This window comes from Oryzias latipes, chromosome 11 (assembly GCF_002234675.1).
Source record: "Oryzias latipes chromosome 11, ASM223467v1".
In the NCBI taxonomy this organism is placed as follows: domain Eukaryota; kingdom Metazoa; phylum Chordata; class Actinopteri; order Beloniformes; family Adrianichthyidae; genus Oryzias; species Oryzias latipes.
In genome coordinates, this window is record NC_019869.2 from 6948829 (window position 1) to 6973025 (window position 24197).

The window sequence follows — 24197 nt, forward strand, 5'->3', positions numbered from 1 at the left end:
TAACCCTTATGCTATTTAACATTGGGAGTCATCTAGACCCACTAGACAGTGAACTGAACCCAATTTCTTCAATGATTTGTGATCTTCACTGGTTTCCATGGATTCCATGTAAACCTCTTCACCTTTATCCACCCTTGTCATGGTCGGAATACTGTAAGGGTAGGATCATAGGATAGCACAAGGGATGATACTGATTCATGTTACAAAAGATGTTGACTTTTTAATCTAAGATTCACAATAAAATGATGTAAAACAAGATTATCAAAAATTTAACAGAAATTTGATTATTGCAAATGTTGAGTTTAATTCAGACTTAAGAAAACATTAAAGTCACACTTTTTTAAAACGTAGTTTTTTTCTCATCTATAATCTGAAATGAAAAGTTGATACATTTTCATTTTATGTATAAATATTTATAAGAATCTGAGTTCCCGTTGTAGTCAGAAGAAATATAATTATTTAAAAATGTGATGCTCAAGAAACAGAGGCTCAAGAAACTGTAGTAAAAGTTTTATTTTTACATAAATTTGGAGACAGAAATTACATCAATAATTATTAAAAAATATATTATTCAATTATTGATAATCATGACTATGAGGATGATCCATGTTCCTGTTGGAGTCAGTGGTAGCATTTCCATAGAGACACTTTGCATCAGCAGCTCCATGCTCCAGTGCTCTGGGAGACTTTATAGTCCTGAGAGTTGAAGACTGGATGACTGACAGCTGTCCTTCATCACAGCAGAAGACACACAAATCCTCCTCATCATCATCATCATCCAAAACATGACTGTGATCTGCGTCCTCATCTGGACTCTCCTCTGCTGCTGCTTCACAGGTAAAGTCCAGAGAATCCAACTCCTCTCCTCTATGAACATCCGTCCCTCTGAAATGAAGGCCACAAAAGCATGAAGCTGCTTTCTGTTTCTGTCTCTGTATCCTCAGAGTCCAGAGGACAGTACACAGTGACTCAGCCTGGAGCAGTGAGCTCTGCTGTGGGAGGATCTGTCTCCATCTCATGTAGAACTAGTCAGAATGTGGATGGAGTTGTCTTTTCCTGGTACCAACAGAAAGATGGAGAAACTCCTAAACTGCTCATTTATGGTATAAGCAGCAGACAATCAGGAACTCCAACTCGTTTTACAGGCAGTGGAACATCTAGTGGACAAGATTTCACTCTGACCTCAGGCTGAAGATGCAGCAGTTTATTACTGTTTGGCTGAATTCTACATCAACAGCAAATACTCGTTCACACAGTGAAAAACAGTCGTACAAAAACCTCCTTCAATCAGAGAGAACAGAAACTGAACTGATACAGTTCAATGAAGACACACAAATACACAAGCACACGCACATGCTCTGTTGATATTGTATTGATCAAAATAGCAAAATGTACTGTTGGTCTACAATTTATTGAGAAAGCTCAATGGTCCAGCCTAAAGTTGGGAGCAGAGGACTGAGACTGAGGACAAGAATATGGCTGAGAGCAGGAAGGCAGACATTCATGCATTAGGAACCAGGAAAAGATTAACAAAAATCTGGCACTGAGTTGTAGATTGAGGGTTTATACTTTTGGAACTGTGATGAGGAAACTGGCTACAGGTGAGAGGTGGGACTATAGACGAGTCAGAAACTCCATGCAGATCATGCAAAGGAACAAATACATAGGGAAAGAACTCAAACACATACACACGCACACACACACACACAAAACATGTGTGAATTTTTCTTCTTTTTTTCAGAATTACTGTTCAGATCACTCTTTTATTTCAAATACATATCATCAACATAAAAACTACATTTTTGTATATTGTGACGGGGTCCCGCCGAGAAAGGATGCAGAGGAGCCGAGGAGAGGAGGTTCGGTCTTTATTTCAAGAACAAAGTTCCACAATTGCTCCACGCAGGGCCACACAGCGCATTGCACCTCAGTCTCACTCCTCCCCATTTCACTTCCTGTGATGATCCCTTTTGAAGAGCGAGCCCCTCCCATTGGGCGTGGCTCTTAATTATTGTGCAGGTGGCACCACAGGTAGTGATTTTAAACATAAAATACATGAATACATAAAAAATAAAACACAGTGTGGCCCCCCTTGTCATCTGACGGGGCCACACCGTCACATCATCCCCCTCCTCTGAGGGATCGACGATGTGCGGCGATCCAAAAACAGCAGCCCGCCGCAGCGCAAGCGCCACGCCGAACCACCAGACAGTTCTGCAGGCGCCCCTCGTCCAACGTAGAGGCCCTGCAGTCCAACCGCCAGACATCAGCGGGACCGTCCTCTGACTCGTGCTCCTCCACCCACGTCCTCGCTTCGGATGGATGCATGGGCTGCGGCTGCTCCATGACGGCGACCCCTCCGATCCGCTCCTCGGTGCCCGCACCGGTCGTTCCCAGCCCCGGCAAAAGGCCCTTCCATTGGCCACACGCCCCCGCTGGTCTACTCCCGGATGGCACCTTAGCCGATCGGAGCCGCTGACAGCAAGTTCCAGGCGAGATGTTGCGCCTCTCCCGGAGCACTCTGCTGACGGTCCGGTAGACGTCGGTCCGCCCCCTGTCCATCTCCGCGCAGGTCTACAACGCCTGCATCGGCGGGAGTGGAACCGGGCAGTGTGCCCGTCCCGCCTCCGGCCATCTCCGTGCTCCGGCGGTCTGCCCTTGCTGCCCGTGAGGTCCGCCGCTCGTCATGGGCGCCGAGTTGGACGCCGTAGGTCTCTTTCCGGGCCCCTGGCCAGGCCACCCCCTCTTCCTTAGAGGATGGTCATCTCGATGGAGGCGCTGAGCTGCCGTGGGATCTTCTTCCCCGCCTCTGCGCCCTCACCTTTTTGTGGCCCCTCTGCGATCCCACTTCTGACACCAAATGTGACGGGGTCCCGTCAGGAAATAATGCAGAGGAGCCAAGGTGAGGAGGGTCGTTCTTTATTCAGAACCAGTTGACACCACAGTTTCTCAACGCAGGGCCACACAGCGCATGGCACCTCCGTCACTCCTCCTCACTACCTGTGATGCACCCTTTTAAATGATGAGCCCCTCCCATTGGGTGTGGCTCTTCATCATCTTCCAGGTGGCACCACAGGTAGATATTTTATACATGAAATATAAACAAATGCACAAAATAAAAACAGTGTGGGCCCCCTCGCCATCTGACGGTGCCACACCGTCACAATATAAAACAGAAAAAAGGAAAAAAAGAAATAAACATTTTTTGAACAGTTTAATAATCTCCAATAATCAGAAACTAGATTCAGTTGTTATCCTAGGGGCTTTCATGGTTGTGCAGCTGTTAGAACTCTTGCCTCACAGCTTTGAGGTCCTGGTTCAAATCTAAACTGAAACCTTTCTGGGTATCTGTGTTCATGCTTTCTTTAGGCCCTCTGGCAACATGTAGTCCAAGAAGCATAATTTATAGGGTCAAGTGATGATTTATAGGTTTGAGTGTGACTATTTGTTTTTGTTTTTTCTGGTTTTTATTTTACAACTTAAAATTATCTATGTACGTTTGTTTCATGGACAATTGTGTCCAAGCTTTAGGATTTTATCTGCTAGTGTATTTAAAAAATGACTTTCAGTGTAGAAACTCTGAACTCCTATAAAAAACCTGCTTCATCTTTGATGGTTTTTACATTAGGTTATCTTTCTATTTTTACTACTACCTCAATGCTTATTTCATTTATTCATTTTTTTATGTATTTTAGTCATCACAAAATATTTCATGTCAGTATAAAGAAGAACTTTCTTTTGTCATAGCGAGACATGGAAAGAAATCTGTTGAAAAAAAGTTTTTTTATTTGTACAAATATTTTTCAATTAAAACTGTCACAAGAAAGAAATGCAAACAGAGTTTGAGAAAGATAATAAAACAAGAACTGCATAGAAAACAGATTCATAGTCATAGTTCCAGTTCAGGACTGGGAGCACTGGTCTCTCCTGAAAGTCTCTAAGACTGGATCCTTGGATCCTCTCTTGGCCTGACAGGTCACCTTCTCCCACTGGTCTGCAGAGAGCCTCAGGGTGCTGCTCCAGCTGTAGAGGCCGTCCTTCTGCAGCACCCCGGGGCTCCTGCTCTCCTCCCAGCTGCTGCTGCCGACCACCTCCCAGGACAGAGTCCAGTCTGAGGGGAAGCCCTTGTTGGCCACACACATGAGTGTGGCCTTCCCCTGCTGCAGCTCCTTCGTGGAGGGGGACAGCACTGTCAGCAAGGGCGAGGCATCACCTAGGAGACACCAATCAGCTTAGAGGACAGGAACCACACAGCTGTCAATCAAAAAGCTCTCATTGGATGCAGTGGTTTCAGTTTGAAGAAGGTTTCTGTTCAGGTGTTTTTCTGCTCCATCAGTCATTGATTCACACATTGTTTCACTTCCTTGAAGAAATCTCTCATGCAGATCAGCAACAAGACAAACTTCAGTTTCGACTGAAAAATGTCAAACTGGGTTAGAATAATAGCAGATGCATCTTTATGAAGAAAACAAGTTTGGACGGAATGTCTTTAAAAAGCTTCATCATACATTAAAGAAATGTACAAATTAGGACAAAAACACAACAATCATGAAAGTTTTCTGTGTCCTAGGGAAATGTCTTATAGAAAAAAAATGAGATAACGTGAAATAAAATAACCCTTAAGAAAAGTTCTGACAAACTTTTTTGTCACAAAACTGAAGTACTGCTCACTGACTAAATATTACACAATTACCCATTAACACAGCATGTCACTTTTAAGACAAACATAAACATTAAAAAAAGATGAATAGTGGCTCAAAATGAGTCTTCTTTCTCTCTTAAATTCAACTTTGATCAAATTTTTAAATTTTAATGTCAAGAAGCTATAACGTCAAATTTTATAAACTTACTTCCAACATCCAGTCTGGTTCCTCCACCAAAAGTCCACCACAGTGATACAAACTGATTGAAGCGTCGTACAAAAACCTCTGACTGTACAGAGACACGCTCTCTGACTCATTCTCAACTATTTCCTAATTTCTTGATTCCAAAACGTAGACAAGATATTTTATTTTATGATTAAGGTAAACTCATTTATTTAAATTTTTGGTATCACACAGATTAAGTTTGTATGTAAAAATGAAAATTGGGTGTTTTGAAAAAACACATAAAAACAGATTTTTAAAATCTCTTAGAGTTGACAGGAGATCAAAGAAGGTACTAGGACAAAAAAAAAACTAAAAGTAACAAAGACTTTTACTTACTTCCAAACTCCAGTCTGGTTCCTCCACCAAACGTGAGCCACAGTGATACAAACTGATTGAAGCGTCGTACAAAAACCTCTGACTGTACAGAGACACGCTCTCTGACTCTGAAACAAACAAACTCAACGGAAAAAATGGCAAAAAATCTAAAAATAATACACCTTTGGTTTTAAGAATTAGTTTTCTTTGTTAAATAGTTGTAAATAAACGTTAATTATTTTTTGTCTGCATTTTTGCTTAAAAAATTTTTTTATTAACCGGCCGCATTGTAACATGACAGCAAAACCACCTCATCCCTAAAAAGATGTTAAATTATCTTTTTAAAATTAAAGAAAAGCATTTGGACTAATTTTTGCCCCATATTCCATAATTCAGAGAGTTACAGAAATGTGTTCTAAACTTCTGTGTCACTCTGATTTAATGAAAGTAACTTTAGAGTTCAGTCTGATTTTGTGCCATCATTTTTAAATCTTTAAAATATCTTTACATAAATGTTTTATTTTGTGAGTTTCACTGTCCTGTTGTTCTCTGCAAACTGTCATGTTTCTCTCCACATGTTAATAAACGACATTATTAGTTGTTGAAGTTTCTTTTATTTTTGAATAGGTTTCATGCTGCATTCCATGGAATTTAAACAAATTTAGTTTTGCTTTACAGTCATTTGGAAACATTTACAACAAATGATATATGGTTGTGTATGTGTGTGTTTGTGTGTATAGAATAATGTGAGTGTGCAGGAATCCTCATGACATGTGGAGAACTGCAGCTTCTGACTGATTCAGTGTGTTTGCATATGTGTGCTGCCTCTCTGCTTCCAGCAGTTAAAGCTCAGTGTTGATCAGTGGCCGTCCAGACCTTTCAGAGACACTGACTCGCCCGCAGCACAATGATGATGTCACTGACTCTGCTGCTCTTCACCCTGGAGCTCCTCGTTCAGGGTGAGACTGTCTTCTGGAAGCTTTGCTTCAAGCAGCAACCAGGTTCTCCACAATGATGTTCTGCTGTGATGGAGAAACACTGAAACTAGCAGCACTGAGTTTCTTCTTTTCCAATTTTCTTTGAGCTGTTTTTGTCTCAATAATTCTTCTCTTTTTATCGTTTTCAGCTTCATCAGGACAACTGCTGACTCAGTCTGGAGCTCAGTCTGTAGTTCAAGGACAGACTGTCTCCATCAAATGTAAAACCAGTCAAAGCCCTTACTTCTGCTTTAACTGGTATCTTCAGAGAAGGGCAGAAGCCCCTAAACTTCTTATTTATTGTACAAACTCTCGTCAGTCTGGAGTTTCTGATCGTTTCAGTGGATCAAACTCTGGATTAGACTACACTCTGACCATCAGTGGAGTTCAGGCTGAAGATACTGGAGTTTTTTACTGTCAGACTGGCTTCAGCATCAACAGTCAGTATGTGTTCACACAGTGAAAAACTATCGTACAAAAACTTCCCTCAGAAACTGAGAAAAGGAAACAGTTCATTAAAGACACACACACACACATACACACACATACACATGTAATTTAAGCTGTGTTTCTTTTTTTATTATAAATATAGGTTGGGATGAATGATTCATTTAAATTTAATGTGATAAATTCACTAAATGATCAGTTTTATGTCTAACTTCAGGTCAGACTGACTGTATTCTTTTTCTTGTCAGGGTTGAGAACATTTACTTAAACATCTCCACATCCATCAAGGACTCCACTGATTTGCTGCTGCTCTAATTTCACTGTTTTCATCTCACTTCTCTGATTGTTTTATCTGTAATTTGATGTCATCAAAACAAAAACTTTCTCTTTAAACCTTTAAAACTCCTGTAATTTGTTAGAAAGCTGCTCTCTTCTTTACTGTTAGTGGATCAAATATGGACCTTTTATCTTGAAATACATCACCTGTTTTCAATTACAAAAACGACCTAATTTAATTTATTATATTTCCTATTGTAATAAAATGGGTAATTACAATATCTATATCTGATAAAGTTTTATTAGATAAACCTAACCAACACAAATATATTTTTTATTCTATTTTTATAGTAATTAATAGTAGGCCCAAGTGTGGGGTTACAGGTCCAAACCTTGTTATGTGGGTATCTGGATGACCCAATTGCAGGAATGAAGAGCCAAGAGTAGTGAGGTGAATGCTTAAATTTATCCACAGGTTCCACATAACAAGCCTGTTAGGAATAATTAGAAATAGAATAGTTAGAAACTCCCTTTTTACTATTATTACATTTACCTATACCTTTTATTACACTAATGGTTTAACCTTAATTCACTGAGCATGTATTATCATCTCAAAATTATATTGCATCCTAAGACAGCACAAACAAGCTATTGTCCTCACAGTTTCTCCTCATCCTCCCTTTTTACTTTTTGTGTGTTCTGCTGTTTGTGCTCTGGCAAATGTCTGTGGGAACATCAGAGAGATCTGACACTTGAAGCTTTATAACCTTCAAGTATCCAGCCTGCAACAGCATGTGGGTGGGTTTTTCACACCATAGATCACCAGACCATCTTTTGAATATGTAAATGTCAGGTATATATACCAAGCCCTTTTCTGAGTGTCTTTGTTCAGACCTGGTTCAGACCTTGTGATCCTGTTCCTCTGTCTGTAACCCTGCGTACAAATCTGTGCTGTTTTGTGCGGAGTAAATCTTCACTGAAGCTAAGTTTTGTCTCTGAGTCATCATTCATTCATTTCTGTGTGCTGGAAACTGAAAAGGGAACGAACCAACCTAATATTTTTATTAATACAGTCCTTTCTAGAAAATCCAGTTTCCTCACAAAGCCAAACCAAGAACATGAGCTGAACCAAACGAAAACTACACTCCAAAACAGAGTACAGAAACAGGTGAGCTTATTAGAACAAACAAATGAATTAAAATGCTAGCAGCTGTACACATAACAGGAATAACGGAGAGAGGCGGGGCCTTCTAGGAGCCAAAGCCAATTTATACACAAAACGAAAGGAAACTGACAGATTGTAACAAACCAACCTATATTGACAGAAATTCTAATATTTTGGTCGTCTCAAGAAGGATCATCTGAAGAGAACTGACTTGATGTTTTGGATATACAACACAGCACATTTAGTAGTTCTGGAGTCACTTTTTCTTGACTTGACTTGATATTTTGTGGAAATAACACCATAAATGTTGACTTGATGTCCAGCCCTTTTCTTTCAGCATCTCTGACATATGAGTCCTTCTCATCAGAAGTCTGGTTTTGTTCAGGTTCATACTGAGCCTCTTCCTCAGACACATCTTCCTCAGCTTCTGTTTTTTCTTAGTCATCAGGATCATTAGGAAAATATGTGAAAAAGTGAATAAAATTGATGATAAAATGATTATAAAATAACAGATTTCCTCTTATGAAAGTAAACAAATTTATGTTTGTGATGTTTAAATGGGGCTCACAGCAACTCTATTTTTATCCAATTAAAAAAATAAGAGATGAAAGGATTCAAAAAATCAATGCAACATAAAATTTTGTTAAAAAGTTGTACTTGCAGAGAATTTGTATTGACAATTCTCCAGATTCCTGTTGGAGTCAGTGGTAGCATTTCCATAGAGACACTTTGCATCAGCAGCTCCATGCTCCAGTGCTCTGGGAGACTTTATAGTCCTGAGAGTTGAAGACTGGATGACTGACAGCTGTCCTTCATCACAGCAGAAGACACACAAATCCTCCTCATCATCCTCATCCAAAACATGACTGTGATCTGCGTCCTCATCTGGACTCTCCTCTGCTGCTGCTTCACAGGTAAAGTCCAGAGAATCCAACTCCTCTCCTCTATGAACATCCGTCCCTCTGAAATGAAGGCCACAAAAGCATGAAGCTGCTTTCTGTTTCTGTCTCTGTATCCTCAGAGTCCAGAGGACAGGTCACAGTGACTCAGCCTGGACCAGTGAGCTCTGCTGTGGGAGGATCTGTCTCCATCTCATGTAGAACCAGTCAAAATATTTATAGTGATCGTTTAGCCTGGTATCAACAGAAAGATGGAGAAACTCCTAAACTGCTCATTTATTATATTAGCAGCAGAGCATCAGGGACTCCAACTCGTTTTACAGGCAGTGGATCAAACTCTGGAACAGATTTCACTCTGACCATCAGTGGAATTCAGGCTGAAGATGCAGCAGTTTATTACTGTCAGAGTGCTCACTACATCAACAGTCAGTATGTGTTCACACAGTGAAAAACAGTCGTACAAAAACCTCCCTCATTCTGGCTGAACAGAAACTGAACTGACTGCTGCAGCTGGAAGATGCTGCAGACACTGACACAGTTCACTGAACACCAATTTTTGGGCGGCAGTGGCTCAGGCAGTTGAGCAGTTGCTCAATGATTGAAGGATCGGCAGTTCGATCCCTGCTCCCTCCAGTAAATTGTTGTATCCTTGGGTATGATACTTCACCCTCCAGTGTGAATGTGCATGAATGTCCCGGTGATGGTCAAAGTGACCGTAGCCGCGAATTGGCAGCCACTTCTCAGTCAGTCTGCCCTAGGGCAGTTTTGGCTACATCAGTAGTTTACCATCACCCAGTATGAACAAGGAGTGAATGAATAATGGACACAATGTAAGTGCTTTAGCATCTGGAAATGTGTGGATAAATCCAATCCATTATTAGTATTATTCTAATAAACACACAAACACAATAGACACTTAATGACCAGATTTGTTCTCAATTTTTTTCAGTAGTCTTTAGGAAACAGTTTAAGACAAATAATATTGTTAAATTGTATAAATAATTTATAAAAAGCATATTTATGTTTTCATAGTTTGGAATAAAATAACGTGTCATTTTATTCAATCTGCAGCACAAAAAGAAGCATTTGATTAGAAAATGCAGAAATACAATGTTATTCCAATTTCCTGTACAAAGGAATAGTTATTTTCTAGATACATTTAAGTGTCTAGTTATGCAGTTTGGTTGCTGGGTAGAGTTTGTGTTAACAACAGTAAAACAAGCTGATGATTGCTGAGAAATGTCCTGACGTTGACTAAAAAGGATCCGTTCATCTTATGAAACTGTTGAATAGAAATGTGTATAGTTTATGTGTTCATGTGTGTTCTTTCAAGAACAAGTGGGTCCAAGCTTTTGACTGCTACTGTATTTATTATAACAGGTCAAAATAGAAATTTTGAACTCCTGAGTTTAGCAAACCTCGTCCTTCAAAGCAAATGTTAGATATTTAGTTCCTTTTAACAAACTCTTTAACATCTTCAGGCTGTATGTCATTATTTAGCAACATGCCAATGGACAAAACCTAATTTAGCATCACCTTAAAAGGCAAAAAAATCGAAAGATTTTTATTTTAAATTGGAGCGAAGTCAAGCATGATTCACTGTGTTTTTATTCCTCAACAAATTTATCACAATAAAACTATGAGTTTGCTTCTGTACAAAAATAGAGTCATTGAATGAAATCAGTTGGCAAAAGCTCTTTTTATTTGCAGATAATTTTTCTACAGAAACTGTAACAAGTCAAAAAAAGTTTGATAAATAGAATAAAAGAAGAACTGCATAGAAAACAGATTTATAGTCATAATTTACAGATGTCATGACTGAATCACAGTTTAATGTTTGATAACAGCAGAGACTTAAAGTAAAACTTCAATAATAACATTTTAAATTGCATTTACAAATACATTTTTGAAAGATGTCCTCTTTTTTAGAACTAAATTAACTATTAAAACAATTTATTATCCCTTAAAGAAATACATTGAGTTTAGAATATTATTAAAAAATGTTAATCAGACCAAAAGTTGAAGTGTTTATAATGAATCAAAAGTACTTACAGTCAATCACCAGTCTAGTTCCTCCACCAAACGTGAGCCACAGTGATACAAACTGATTGAAGCGTCGTGCAAAAACCTCTGACTGTACAGAGACACGCTCTCTGACTCTGAAACAAACAAACTCAACTGAAATGATGACAGAAAATCTAAAAATAATACAGTTTATTGTTACAATGCAAATTGTATATTACAGTTTATTACTGTCAGCAGCATAACAGCTTCCCGTTCACACAGTGAAACACAGTCGTACAAAAACCTAGAACGCTAAATAGGAACTGATCTACAGCTGCACTGAAGCAGAAGATTTCCAGACAAACACACCAACGACATTAATTTTAAGTTTTGGTTTTTAGATGTAACAATTATTTTATTCATTATTAACTCAGATGTAAAACAATTTATGCAAAACAGTCTTCATTGAACTCACAAACACTAAAAGTATTCATCTCTGAAATGTATTATTGTATTATTTTAAAACCAGTAGTTCAGGTTCAACTGTTATTCTGCTGCATCAAGCTGTCAGTTTTATGGCCACAAAAATGAACTGAAACTGATCATTTGACCTCTTTTCTGTCAAAAACGTATTGAAATGTTCAAATCCTCACCTCACTTACCTCGCCTCAAAACATTTCAGCCAAATTTTTGAATGTTTCCTTGTGTCATGTTGAGTTTATTTTTATTTGATGAGTCACAAACATTTTCTTTGACTTCTGTGTCATCAAACTTTACAAAAACACACAGCAGTTCATGAACGTTTCCTTTATTTACTGAATCTTCAGTCACTGTGATCTCTGTGTGATCCCCCGACAGTTTGTGTGGTCCAGACTCTGAACCAAAGCCTTTATGTGAGTTTTTCATAACTAACAGTAAATGTCTCTAATCATAAATCTTCCCTATTTTGGAACCACTTCACAGTTATTGGGTAAACCCACTCCATGTCCATTAAACATATTTGTGAGAAACACTTTCATGATGATTCCTTAAGTAACCTGATTATTTTTTCTATCAATAGCAAAATCCATTACCGCTGAAAGCTGTCTCCAAAGAAATTCATTTCTTCTTTTCAGAATATTAAACTGTTTTTATAGTGGCTTTACATAAAAGGAAGTAAAAAAATATTTATTTTTATTTATTTTATTTAGTTTGTTGTCTTTCACACTTCTCTTCTGTCTAATGCTAAATGTTTTTATTAATTTGTTTTAAACTTATCTGCTACTGTTTAGTTAATTTCTTTAAACTTTCACAAAATGTCCCAAATGCTACAATTAAAAAAATACACATATATATGTTAATTATAAAAATGATCCATGTTCCTGTTGGAGTCAGTGGTAGCATTTCCATAGAGACACTTTGCATCAGCAGCTCCATGCTCCAGTGCTCTGGGAGACTTTATAGTCCTGAGAGTTGAAGACTGGATGACTGACAGCTGTCCTTCATCACAGCAGAAGACACACAAATCCTCCTCATCCTCATCCAAAACATGACTGTGATCTGCGTCCTCATCTGGACTCTCCTCTGCTGCTGCTTCACAGGTAAAGTCCAGAGAATCCAACTCCTCTCCTCTATGAACATCCGTCCCTCTGAAATGAAGGCCACAAAAGCATGAAGCTGCTTTCTGTTTCTGTCTCTGTATCCTCAGAGTCCAGAGGACAGGTCACAGTGACTCAGCCTGGACCAGTGAGCTCTGCTGTGGGAGGATCTGTCTCCATCTCATGTAGAACCAGTCAGGATGTTAATGGCAACAATTTAGCCTGGTACCAACAGAAAGATGGACAATCTCCTAAACTACTTTTCTACTATGTTGGAAACAGAGTATCAGGGACTCCAACTCGTTGTACAGATGGTGGATCAAACTCTGATTTCACTCTGACCATCAATGGAATTCAGGCTGAAGATGCAGCAGTTTATTACTGTCAGAGTCTTCACTACATCAACAGTCAGTATGTGTTCACACAGTGAAAAACAGTCGTACAAAAACCTCCCTCATTCAGACTGAACAGAAACTGAACTGACTGCTGCAGCTGGAAGATTCTGCAGACACTGAAACAGTTCACTGAACATCCATTCTAACAAACAAAAACCCTTACCCAGATAATGTCAACCTCTGTTCATTTAATAATCGCAAATATAGATTTGATATTTTGTAAAAATAAAAACAGAATATTCTGACTAAGAAACACAATAGCACACTGAAATAAACTCTGATTCCATTATTTAAATTGTTATGATAATAGAGAACAGGCTGTTCAAAACCCATGACATATGAACATGCAGAGAAATTTGAAACCAGTTTATCTTTGACCAATCAGGGTCTCTGGTTTGGTAGTGACGTATGGGTACCATCCTTTTCAAAACATGTAAGCGCCCATCTTTGAAAAATGACCATGAAGAAGAAATCAATAACAGTGATTTGTGCTCGGCTGGATTTCAAAGACACCAAGTCTTTCATATATTGGAATTGAGCTGTGAAAGAAAAAGCCTGGAGTGTCATGACTAGAACACGGAACGGACCCAGGCGCTGGAACCCAGAGGCAGAGACAGGTGAGTGAAAGGTAAGTAAAGAGTTTATTTTAAGTTCTTGCTGATTCCGGGCGAAGCTGTGGGTAACGTGGCTGCGGCTCTTGATTGAAGTCTCCGGTACCGTACGTGCAGAGTCCCAAGAGCTGGGAGGCCAGACAGAGTTCATGGCGTGGCTGGAGATCCAGAGGAGCACAGAGACTGTGGCTCACAAACACAGGTGGCGTCGACGAGGAGTGTTTCGGCAGCTGCTGCTTGAGGAGGTGAGATTCAGGTGACACTCTTGGCGTGAGGTGAGAACCTGAAGCAAAGAAAACAGTCAAGGTCAACTTGGGACAAGACAAGGGGGCCAGACGTAGTGAGCTTCAGGAAACTAGGCACCATCAGGGTTAACGGACTAGCGAAGAATGATGAAGCTGGGTCTCCTTAAGTAGCAGGTGTCTGATGAGTAGAGTGGTCACAGCTGAGAGAGATGAGCAGCAGAGCTGGAGGGGGAGGAGTCTGCCAGGCCACCATGACAGTACCCCCCCCTCAACGACCGCCTCCTGGCGGTCCAGGCCGACGATCCGGGTGGGCGCGGAAGAAGTGGGTGATGAGGGAAGGGTCGAGGATGAGGGAACGGGAGACCCAGGAGCGCTCCTCAGGGCCGTACCCTTCCCAATCCACCAGGTACTGGTGGCCACGGCCACGGCGGCGGATATCCAGGATGCGGGTGGCCGTGAACGCCGGAGCCCCATCAATGATACGGGCGGGTGGTGGGGAAGTGGAAGGCGGGCACAACGGACTGTCCAAAAAGGGCTTGATGTTAGAGACGTGGAACGTGGGGTGCACCTTAAGCGCAGCGGGCAGACGAAGGGGGACACAGGAGGGATTGAGGATGCCAACTTGCGGGACGAGGTCTGCAGGGGAATGTTTTTAGATGACAGCCACACTTTCTGACCGACCTGATAAGTGGGACCGGCCACCCTGTGGCGATTGGCGATCCGACAGTTCTCCTCCTTGGTCCGAAGCAAAGCCTCTCTGGTCTGGTTCCACACTCGCTGGCAGCGTTGAAGATGATGCTGCATGGACAGGACAGCCAGATCCAGCTCCTGAGAGAGGAACAGAGGGGGTGAATAGCCCAACGAAGCCTCGAAGGGGGAGACCCCGGTAGCAGATGAGACGTGAGAGTTGTGGGCATACTCGATCCACACCAACTGAGTAGCCCAATCAGCTGGATTTTGGGCAGCCAGACAGCGCAGAGCCGCCTCCAACTCTTGGTTGGCACGCTCTGCCTGGCCGTTAGATTGGGGGTGATAGCCGGAGGACAAACTGGCGGTAGCCCCCAACGCAGAACAGAAGGCCTTCCAAACATGGGAAATGAATTGAGGGCCCCTGTCAGAGACAATATCGGCTGGAATCCCGTGATGGCGAAAAACATGGTTCACTAGGAGGTCGGCTGTCACAGTGGCTGAAGGTAACTGGGGCAGAGGGATGAACTGGGCGGCTTTGGAGAAGCGATCAATGACCGTAAGAATAACTGTGTGACCTTGTGACGTAGGTAGCCCTGTAACAAAGTCCACGGCGATGTGCGACCAGGGTCTATGTGGAGTGGACAGAGGATGGAGCAGGCCGACAGGAGGTGAACTGGAGGACTTAGATCTAGCGCAGGTGGTGCAAGCGGCGACATACTCACGCACATCCTTGTCCATTCTAGGCCAGTAAAACCTCTTCCGGAGGAGACTGAGGGTCCTAAACACCCCGCCATGACAGGCGACACGAGAACTGTGGCCCCAGGATAAAACGTCCGACCTGAGTGAAGTGGGGACGAAGAGGACACCGTTAGGACAGGAGTCGGGTTTGGGTTCTTTACCCTGGGCATTAATAACCCGGTTTTCGATGTCCCAGGTCAGACTGCCCACGATGCAAGTAGGAGGGATGATGGTATTGGAGGTTGTTGAGTCATCGGGGCTGAATTGGCGTGAGAGAGCATCAGGTTTGGTGTTGCGACTGCCTGGCCTGTAGGTAATAGTGAAGTTGAATCTGTCGAAAAATAAACACCACCGAGCTTGTCGAGAATTTAACCGTTTGGCGGAACGCAAGTATGCCAGGTTTTTGTGGTCGGTCCAGACAATGAAGGGTAGGTCCGCTCCCTCCAACCAATGACGCCACTCCTCCAGCGCTAGTTTGATGGCCAGCAGCTCACGATTACCCACATCATAATTCCGCTCGGCGGGAGTAAGTTTCCAGGAAAAGAAAGCACAGGGTTTGAGTTTGTTAGAAGCGCTTTCTTTCTGGGAGAGGATCGCTCCGACCCCAGTGTCCGAAGCATCAACCTCTACTACGAACTGTCTGCCCGGGTTGGGTTGCGTGAGGATGGGAGCTGAGATGAACAGTGACTTGAGGGTGTCAAAGGCGGCTTGAGCATTAGGGTTCCATTGAAAGGGCTTGGAAATAGAAGTTAGCTGAGTAAGGGGTGAGGCAATGCTGCTGTAATTACAAATGAATCTTCTGTAAAAGTTGGCAAAACCCAGGAACTGCTGTAGTTTTTTGCGAGTGACAGGGGGTTCCCACTGGGAGACTGCTTTGATTTTTGCGGGATCGGGACGGATGCGACCAGCTTCGAGGATGTACCCAAGGAACTGGACAGACGGGGTGTGAAATTGACATTTTTCTGCCTTAACAAACAGCTGATTTTCGAGTAACCTGGTCAGAACCTGGCGCACGTGATTTTCGTGTTGGACGGGATCACGGGAAAAAATAAAGATATCGAGGTAGACGAAGACGAACCGATTAATGAAATCTCGGAGCACGTCATTCACGAGTCTTTGAAAAACCGCGGGGGCGTTGGTGAGGCCAAAGGGCATGACCAGGTACTCGTAGTGGCCGAGGGGAGTATTGAACGCGGTTTTCCATTCATCCCCCTCCTTGATACGGACTAAATGATAGGCATTGCGAAGGTCAAGTTTAGAAAAAATCTGAGCGCCTTGAACTGAATCAAAAACCGAGCTTATGAGGGGAAGTGATTATTTGTCTTTGATAGTGACAGAATTAAGTTTGCGGTAATCAATACAGGGATGCAAGGTTTTATCTTTTTTCACCACGAAGAAAAACCCAGCACCAACAGGAGAAGAAGACGGACGAATGTGACCGGATGAAAGCGCCTCATGGATGTAGGACTCCATAGCGGCCTTTTCGGGACCAGATAAAATAGATGCCCCTTGGGCAACGTAGCCCCTTGACGGAGCTCGATGGCGCAGTCATAAGGCCAGTGGGGAGGTAGAGCATTAGCTTTGCATTTACTGAAGACAGCTTTAAAATCATGGTAGCAAGAGGGAACCTTAGTGAGATCGATAGATTCAGCAAGAGCAGTTAACAGGAGCTAAATCGGGGATGGCAGACTGAAGACAGTTAGCCATACAGTAGGCACTCCAAAAATTAACCCGTTGGTAAACCCAATCAAACTGGGGGTTATGATGTTTCAACCAAGAACAACCCAAAACTATAGGATTATGAGGAGAGTGAGTAATAAAGAATTGAATGTTTTCATGATGATTACCGGATGTAATAAGCTGGATGGGACCGGTACGGTGAGTGATGACTGAGAGGTGCTGACCCCCCAAGCCAGCAGCTTTAACGGGGGTCTCCAAGGGTTCAGTAGGTAGCGACAGAGATTTTACGAGGCCTAAGTCAATGAGGCTTTGTTCGGCTCCAGAGTCAATTAAAGCCTGAGCCTCTGTGACACGAGAATAAAAACATAGCTTGACAGGAATGCAACAAAAGTCTGTGGGAGGAGAAACAGACTTACCCGCCCGCGGCCTGCCGTCTAGCGGGGGGTTCGGGAGTTTAAACGAAGCTTACATTGGGAGACCTGATGACCGGGATTTCCACAGTAAAAGCATAAGCCTTCATTACTCCGCTTCTGACGTTCTTCGGCAGACAGCTTTGAGTGGCAAATCTGCATGGGTTCTTCAGGTGATTTGCGAGGTAAGACCGCCGGGGACTCTGTGAGATGGATAGAGGAAGGACACTGGTTAGCAATAAGCGGAGTACGAGGTTGAGAGGTGCGCTCCAGTTTACGTTCACGGAGGCGAATATCAGATCGTAGAGCAGCGTTGACTAAACCTTCAAAGCCGGTAGCTTCTGGCTGAGTGCACAGATGATCTTTGATGTGGTCATTCAATGATTGGTAAAAAACACCTCTGAGTGCGGGGTCCGTCCACCCCGCTTCCACGGCTAGGATGCGGAAATCAATGACATGGTCGCAGACAGATCGATCACCTTGCTTGAGGCTTAGCAATCGTCTAGTGGCTTCTTCCTGCTTTTTGGGTCGGTCAAAAACGAGTCGAACCTCGTTAATGAATCTTTCGAGGGGGAGTTGAGGAATATGATTGACCGCCAGGAAGGCTTGGGCCCATCGCAGAGCTTTACTCCTGAGGGAGTTGACGATTAGCGTTATTTTGGTGAGATCTGAGTGGTAGAAACATGGAGAAAGTTGGAAAAGGAGTTGACATTGTAACAGAAACCCCCCACATGCTTCAACATCCCCGTGAAATGGCTCAGGTTGTAACCGGAAATTTTCCGGGGTAGAAGCGGAAGTAAACAGATCGCTGGGGGATGGGACTGAAGCTGGAGCTGTGGTGTTTAAGGTCTGAAGAGTCCGTGTGATAACCTGGATACGGGAAATAAGGTCCTCCTGAACAGAAGTGATGCGAGAGAGTATATTGGAGTGGAGTTCCAAGAAAATACCTTGTTTCTGCACAGCATGGCGGAGAATTTCCGGGTCAGCTGGGTCGGGGTTTTGGCTAGTCCATTCTGTCATGACTAGAACACGGAACGGACCCAGGCGCTGGAACCCAGAGGCAGAGACAGGTGAGTGAAAGGTAAGTAAAGAGTTTATTTTAAGTTCTTGCTGATTCCGGGCGAGGCTGTGGGTAACGTGGCTGCGGCTCTTGATTGAAGTCTCCGGTACCGTACGTGCAGAGTCCCAAGAGCTGGGAGGCCAGACAGAGTTCGTGGCATGGCTGGAGATCCAGAAGAGCACAGAGACTGTGGCTCACAAACACAGGTGGCGTCGACGAGGAGTGTTGCGGCAGCTGCTGCTTGAGGAGGTGAGATTCAGGTGACACTCTTGGCGTGAGGTGAGAACCTGAAGCAAAGAAAACAGTCAAGGTTAACTTGGGACAGGACAAGACAAGGGGGCCAGACGTAGTGAGCTTCAGGAGACTAGGCACCATCAGGGTTAACGGACTAGTGAAGAATGATGAAGCTGGGTCTCCTTAAGTAGCAGGTGTCTGATGAGTAGAGTGGTCACAGCTGAGAGAGATGAGCAGGAGAGCTGGAGGGGGAGGAGTCTGCCAGGCCACCATGACATGGAGGAAGATTCCAGAGATTTGCATCACTTTAACATTTCACACCAAGCCTCTTCCATTTGTGACTACATGCACTAGTATCAGGTAGAGAGAGAACTGTGTGAACATCATCTCCTAAAAGTGTGTTCAAGAATGCACGTTTAGCATGTTGATGAATGCGTCACACATGCCATCAGTATACGTGGCTTGAGACAGCTGTGTCTCTACCTGATCTTTTTCTGAAACCGGTACCCTGCAGGTACAAACCGTACATCACTTCCTCTAGTCGTCAACATTGTGATAGGTAAGTTATTTGAATTAACTTGGCCCCCTGTAGCATTTCCAGACAGTTTTGTCTTCTTTTTGAATGTCCGAGCCATTTGAACAACAGATTCCTCTAAATTGACACAAATGTATGATTTCCTCAACAACAGAGAGCTTCCCCCGACTGGATTACAGCGCCATAAGACTAGGAGAATGGCACCTAAATGCAACACTGTGTATTTTCATATTGTTTTCATTGCAATCAATGAAAATCTCAGTGATGCATGATATCATGAAAACCACAAAGCTTGGAGTCATTCTTCTCTCTGTTTGATTGTTTTTAGTTTTTATAGGACACTGGCAACGGGAAAAGAGGAAAACTGAGGAGATGCTCCTGGGCTACTGCAGCCACTTTTGCAACTAAATGAACTGTTAATAATGTGTTTGTATTAACTGAGTTAATTGTGTGTTTGTGTTTGTATCCTCATACCACAAAGGGCGGAAACTGCCAGTAAATGAAACAGAAGAAGAAAACATTTACACGTGTGCTACAGATCAGGCAAACCAGCCATGTGTTCCGACTTTGCACATGTACACATCTGTGTGGGCCGACTTTTCTGAAACATAATGATTTTGCAGTTCTGATCCACTATCAAAACCTCTGACTGTACAGAAACACGCTCTCTGTTAAAACAAACAAAAAAACTCAACTGAAATGATGGCAGAAAATCTCAAAATAACATCTTAATCCTAAATTTTAAAATAAACCGTCCATTATTTTATGTCATTGCTAACTTAGAGACAGTATTAATCATTGTTTAATTAAAATTAAATGACACGACATCAACCAAATTACAAGGAAAAATGTTAAAATGTTGCCCCAGAAAAAAAAAAAAAAAAAAAGAATTAAATTAGATCTCTTTACATCACAAAAAAAGTTTTACGGTGGTAAAATATTTCTAAAAGGCTTACAGTGACTCCATAATCATCTGACTAAAAAAAAATATAGATATAATGTGACGGTTAGTCCAAGGGAGAAAACCCAGGAGCAGGAAGAACGACCCGGATCAAATTGTTCACTGGGAAGGCTTTAATTCTCCCCAGAAAAAAAAAAAACCTGCAACACCCAACCGGGTGCATAGAAACGAATACGCTCCTGCATGGAACAGAGAACCACAACCATTTAAATAGAGAGTCAATCAGAACCTGAATGCAGAACAGCTGTGACAGTCAGACATCAGGAGGGATCTCAGCTGAGACAAAGTTAAACCTATATATGACATATAAAGAAATGACCTTAAACTACCTCTAATTATTTCTTTAAAACAAAAATACTTCCAGGTTTTTCTTAATAATAATGACAGTGAGAATGATCCATGTTCCTGTTGGAGTCAGTGGTCGCATTTCCATAGAGACACTTTGCATTAGCAGCTCCATGCTCCAGTGCTCTGGGAGACTTTATAGTCCTGAGAGTTGAAGACTGGAGGACTGACAGCTGTCCTTCATCACAGCAGAAGACACACAAATCCTCCTCATCATCATCCTCACCCAAAACATGACTGTGATCTGCGTCCTCATCTGGACTCTCCTCTGCTGCTGCTTCACAGGTAAAGTCCAGAGAATCCAACTTCTCTCCTCTATGAACATCCGTCCGTCTGAAATGAAGGCCACAAAAGCATGAAGCTGCTTTCTGTTTCTGTCTCTGTATCCTCAGAGTCCAGAGGACAGGTCACAGTGACTCAGCCTGGAGCAGTGAGCTCTGCTGTGGGAGGATCTGTCTCCATCTCATGTAGAACCAGTCAGGATGTTTATGGCAACAGCTATTTAGCCTGGTACCAACAAAAAGATGGAGAAACTCCTAAACTACTAATTTACTATGCTAGCACTCGAGCATCAGGAACTCCAACTCGTTTTACAGGCAGTGGATCAAACTCTGATTTCACTCTGACCATCAGTGGAATTCAGGCTGAAGATGCAGCAGTTTATTACTGTCAGAGTTTTCATGTCATCAACAGTCAACATGTGTTCACACAGTGAAAAACAGTCGTACAAAAACCTCCCTCATTCAGGCTGAACAGAAACTGAACTGACTGCTGCAGCTGGAAGATGCTGCAGACACTGAAACAGTTCACTGAACATCCATTCTAACAAACACAAAAACACAATAGATCCCATTCAAGTCAATTTAATTGTATTTATATAGCCCAAATTCACAACAACAGTCATCTGAATTGGCTTCATTGAGACAACTTATGTTACCAGATTTGTTCCTAATTTTCTTCAAATGTCTTGAGGAACCAGTTTAAGCCAGATATTTTAAACCATTGTCATTAATTTACTAATCACATAAATATGTTTTCATATATTGTAAAAAAAAAATAGTGTCATTCCATTCAATTTGCAGTACAAAAAGATGCATTAGATTTTTGTTTTTTGGAAGATTTGAAAATCAAACAACAAACTGCTAGATAGGTTTTTTTGTAAAAATGTGTGGGGTATTTTGTTTCAATTTACATTTTTTTCCAAGCTTTTGACTACTACTGTTTTTATTGTTTCAGGTCAAAATAAGAATTCTGAAATCCTCCTGAGGTTAACAAACCTCGTCCTTCTTTGCAGTTTTAAGCATTTAGTTCCTTTTAACAAACTCTTTAACCTCGTCAGGCTGTATGTCGCTAATTTGCAACATGCCATGAAATTAAGGACAAGACCGAATTTAGCATCACCATAAAAGGCAAGAAAAACAAATGAATACTTTTCATATAATTGGAAAGAAGTCGAGTGTGAAGGGGTTGGGGGTTTTCTTGTTTGTTTTCTTGTTTATTTTATTCCTCAACATATTTTATCACAATAAAAATACGACTTTGCTTCTGACATAAATAGAGTCTTGGAAGGAAATCAGTCAACAAAAGGTATTTTTATTTGTAGGATAATTTTTACTTGATAAACTGTAAAAATTAAAAAAAGAGTTTAAGAAAAAGAATGGAAAAGAAGAACTGCATAGAAAACAGATTTATAGTCATAGTTCCAGTTCAGGACTGGGAGCACTGGTCTCTCCTGAAAGTCTCTATGACTGGATCCTTGGATCCTCTCTTGGCCTGACAGGTCACCTTCTCCCACTGGTCTGCAGAGAGCCTCAGGGTGCTGCTCCAGCTGTAGAAGCCGTCCTTCTGCAGCACCCCGGGGCTCCTGCTCTCCTCCCAGCTGCTGCTGCTGCTGCCGACCACCTCCCAGGACAGAGTCCATCTGAGGGGAAGCCCTTGTTGGCCACACACATGAGTGTGGCCTTCCCCTGCTGCAGCTCCTTCGTGGAGGGGGACAGCACTGTCAGCAAGGGGGTCACATGACCCACTGCAGGGAAACAGAGAAAACATTTTAGAGCTGAGATGAAACTGCTGAGTGTTTCACTTCCCTCTCTCAGCTTCACTGATGAACCACAGAAACAGAAGTTTTTCAACTAAAGAAAAACATGAAAAAAAGAACATTTTCCATTTCTATCACTTCTTATGGTTAATCATTTCTTACAGTAACATTTTTAAGCATTTGTGTTTTTCCACTTCATTCCAGAGTCTCATTTATGTTTCAGCATTTACAGCTGCAAACATTTCTCAATGGAAAATTCATCTTCTGTGTTTTTAAGCCTTACTTTATAATGTTAATTCATGTTCTGATAGTCACAATAAATTATCATCAAATACACATTAAAATGTAACTATAATCTGTTCAAACTGATCTCTATCATTCATCAAAGTGCAGCTTTGTTCATTTTCAATTATTGTCACTAAAAGCTCATTAGAAGATTCTGACAGAAACTGACAACAAGGCTCAGCGTTGTCATGAAATTATTGAACAGAAACACAAAAGGTTCTTCTGATTCACATTTTAGAACAGACTTTTTTTCTTTGAGAAACATTAAGAAAGATGAGGAAGTTACAGATGTTTGAAACTATGAATACATTCCTGCTGTTTCTTTGACATTTTTATACAAATAAATTCATAATTTACAGATGTCATGACTGAATAACAGTTTAATGTTTGATAACAGCAGAGACTTAAAGTTAAAGTAACACGTCTATAATAACATTTTAAATTGCATTCACAGATACATTTTTTAAAGATGTCCTTTTTTAGAACTAAATTAAGTATTAAAACAATTTATCTTACCTTAAAGAAAAACATTGAGTTGAGAATATTATAAAAAAATGTTTTAATGTTAATCAGACCAATAGTTGAAGTGTTTATAATGAATGAAGTACTTACAGTCAATCACCAGTCTGGTTCCTCCACCAAACGTGAGCCACAGTGATACAAACTGATTGAAGCGTCGCACAAAAACCTCTGACTGTACAGAGACACGCTCTCTGACTCTGAAACAAACAAACTCAACTGAAATGATGACAGAAAATCTAAAAAAAACACAGATTTTATTGTTACAATGTAAATTGTATTCCGTTGTTGAGTTGTAAGAACATTTTGCATATTCTTTTTTACTATTGTAATAAAACATAACGTTGTAAATATATTTCGGTAAAGCATAATCAGAAAATTCAATTGAAAGATTAAAAGCTGCCTCAAACAAATCTACAAAAAATGTATCATTTCGATTAATTTTATAAATTCACTAAACTATCACTTTTATGTCTGTCTTCGGTCATTCTGACTGTTTTCTTTTTCTTGTCAGGGTTGAGAACATTTACTTAAACTTAAGGCTCAGGCGTGGCTCAGTGGTTCAGTTAGTTGACCATGTTGGAGGATCGTCAGTTTGATCCCCACTAGTCAACTGTTTTTGTGTCCTTGTGTCTCTCCCTGCCTCCAGTGTTGATCCTCTGGGTGGTGAATGTCTGGTGATGGTCAAAAGGGCCAGCGATGAACCACGCATCATTAGCTTAACATCACCCAGTAAGAATGGGGGGTGAATGAATAATGAACATACATTTTAAGCCCATTGAGTGTCTGGAAAAGCACAGATAAATCCAATCAAATTATTATCTATCTATCTATCGATCGATCGATCGATCGATGAGGGAAATGCAGTAAGGAAAAGGTGGGCGGAGTATTTTGAGAGGGTGTTGAATGTGGAGGAAGATCGA

General features: G+C 41.6%; 1 long non-coding RNA gene and 1 gene segment (V, D, J or C); one reads left to right on the plus strand and one right to left on the minus strand.

Moving 5' to 3' along the window:
* Nucleotides 1-3833: 3833 nt before the first annotated feature.
* LOC110015874 lies at nt 3834-5314 on the minus strand. The segment is given in 2 exon segments: nt 3834-4213; nt 5205-5314. A coding segment is annotated over 1 exon segment (240 nt).
* Nucleotides 5315-20645: 15331 nt separating this feature from the next.
* Nucleotides 20646-20922, plus strand: LOC111948212. The gene is made up of 2 exons (XR_002874174.1): nt 20646-20717; nt 20825-20922. It is a non-coding gene; the product is annotated as an uncharacterized LOC111948212 (long non-coding RNA).
* The last annotated feature ends 3275 nt before the right edge of the window (nt 20923-24197 follow it).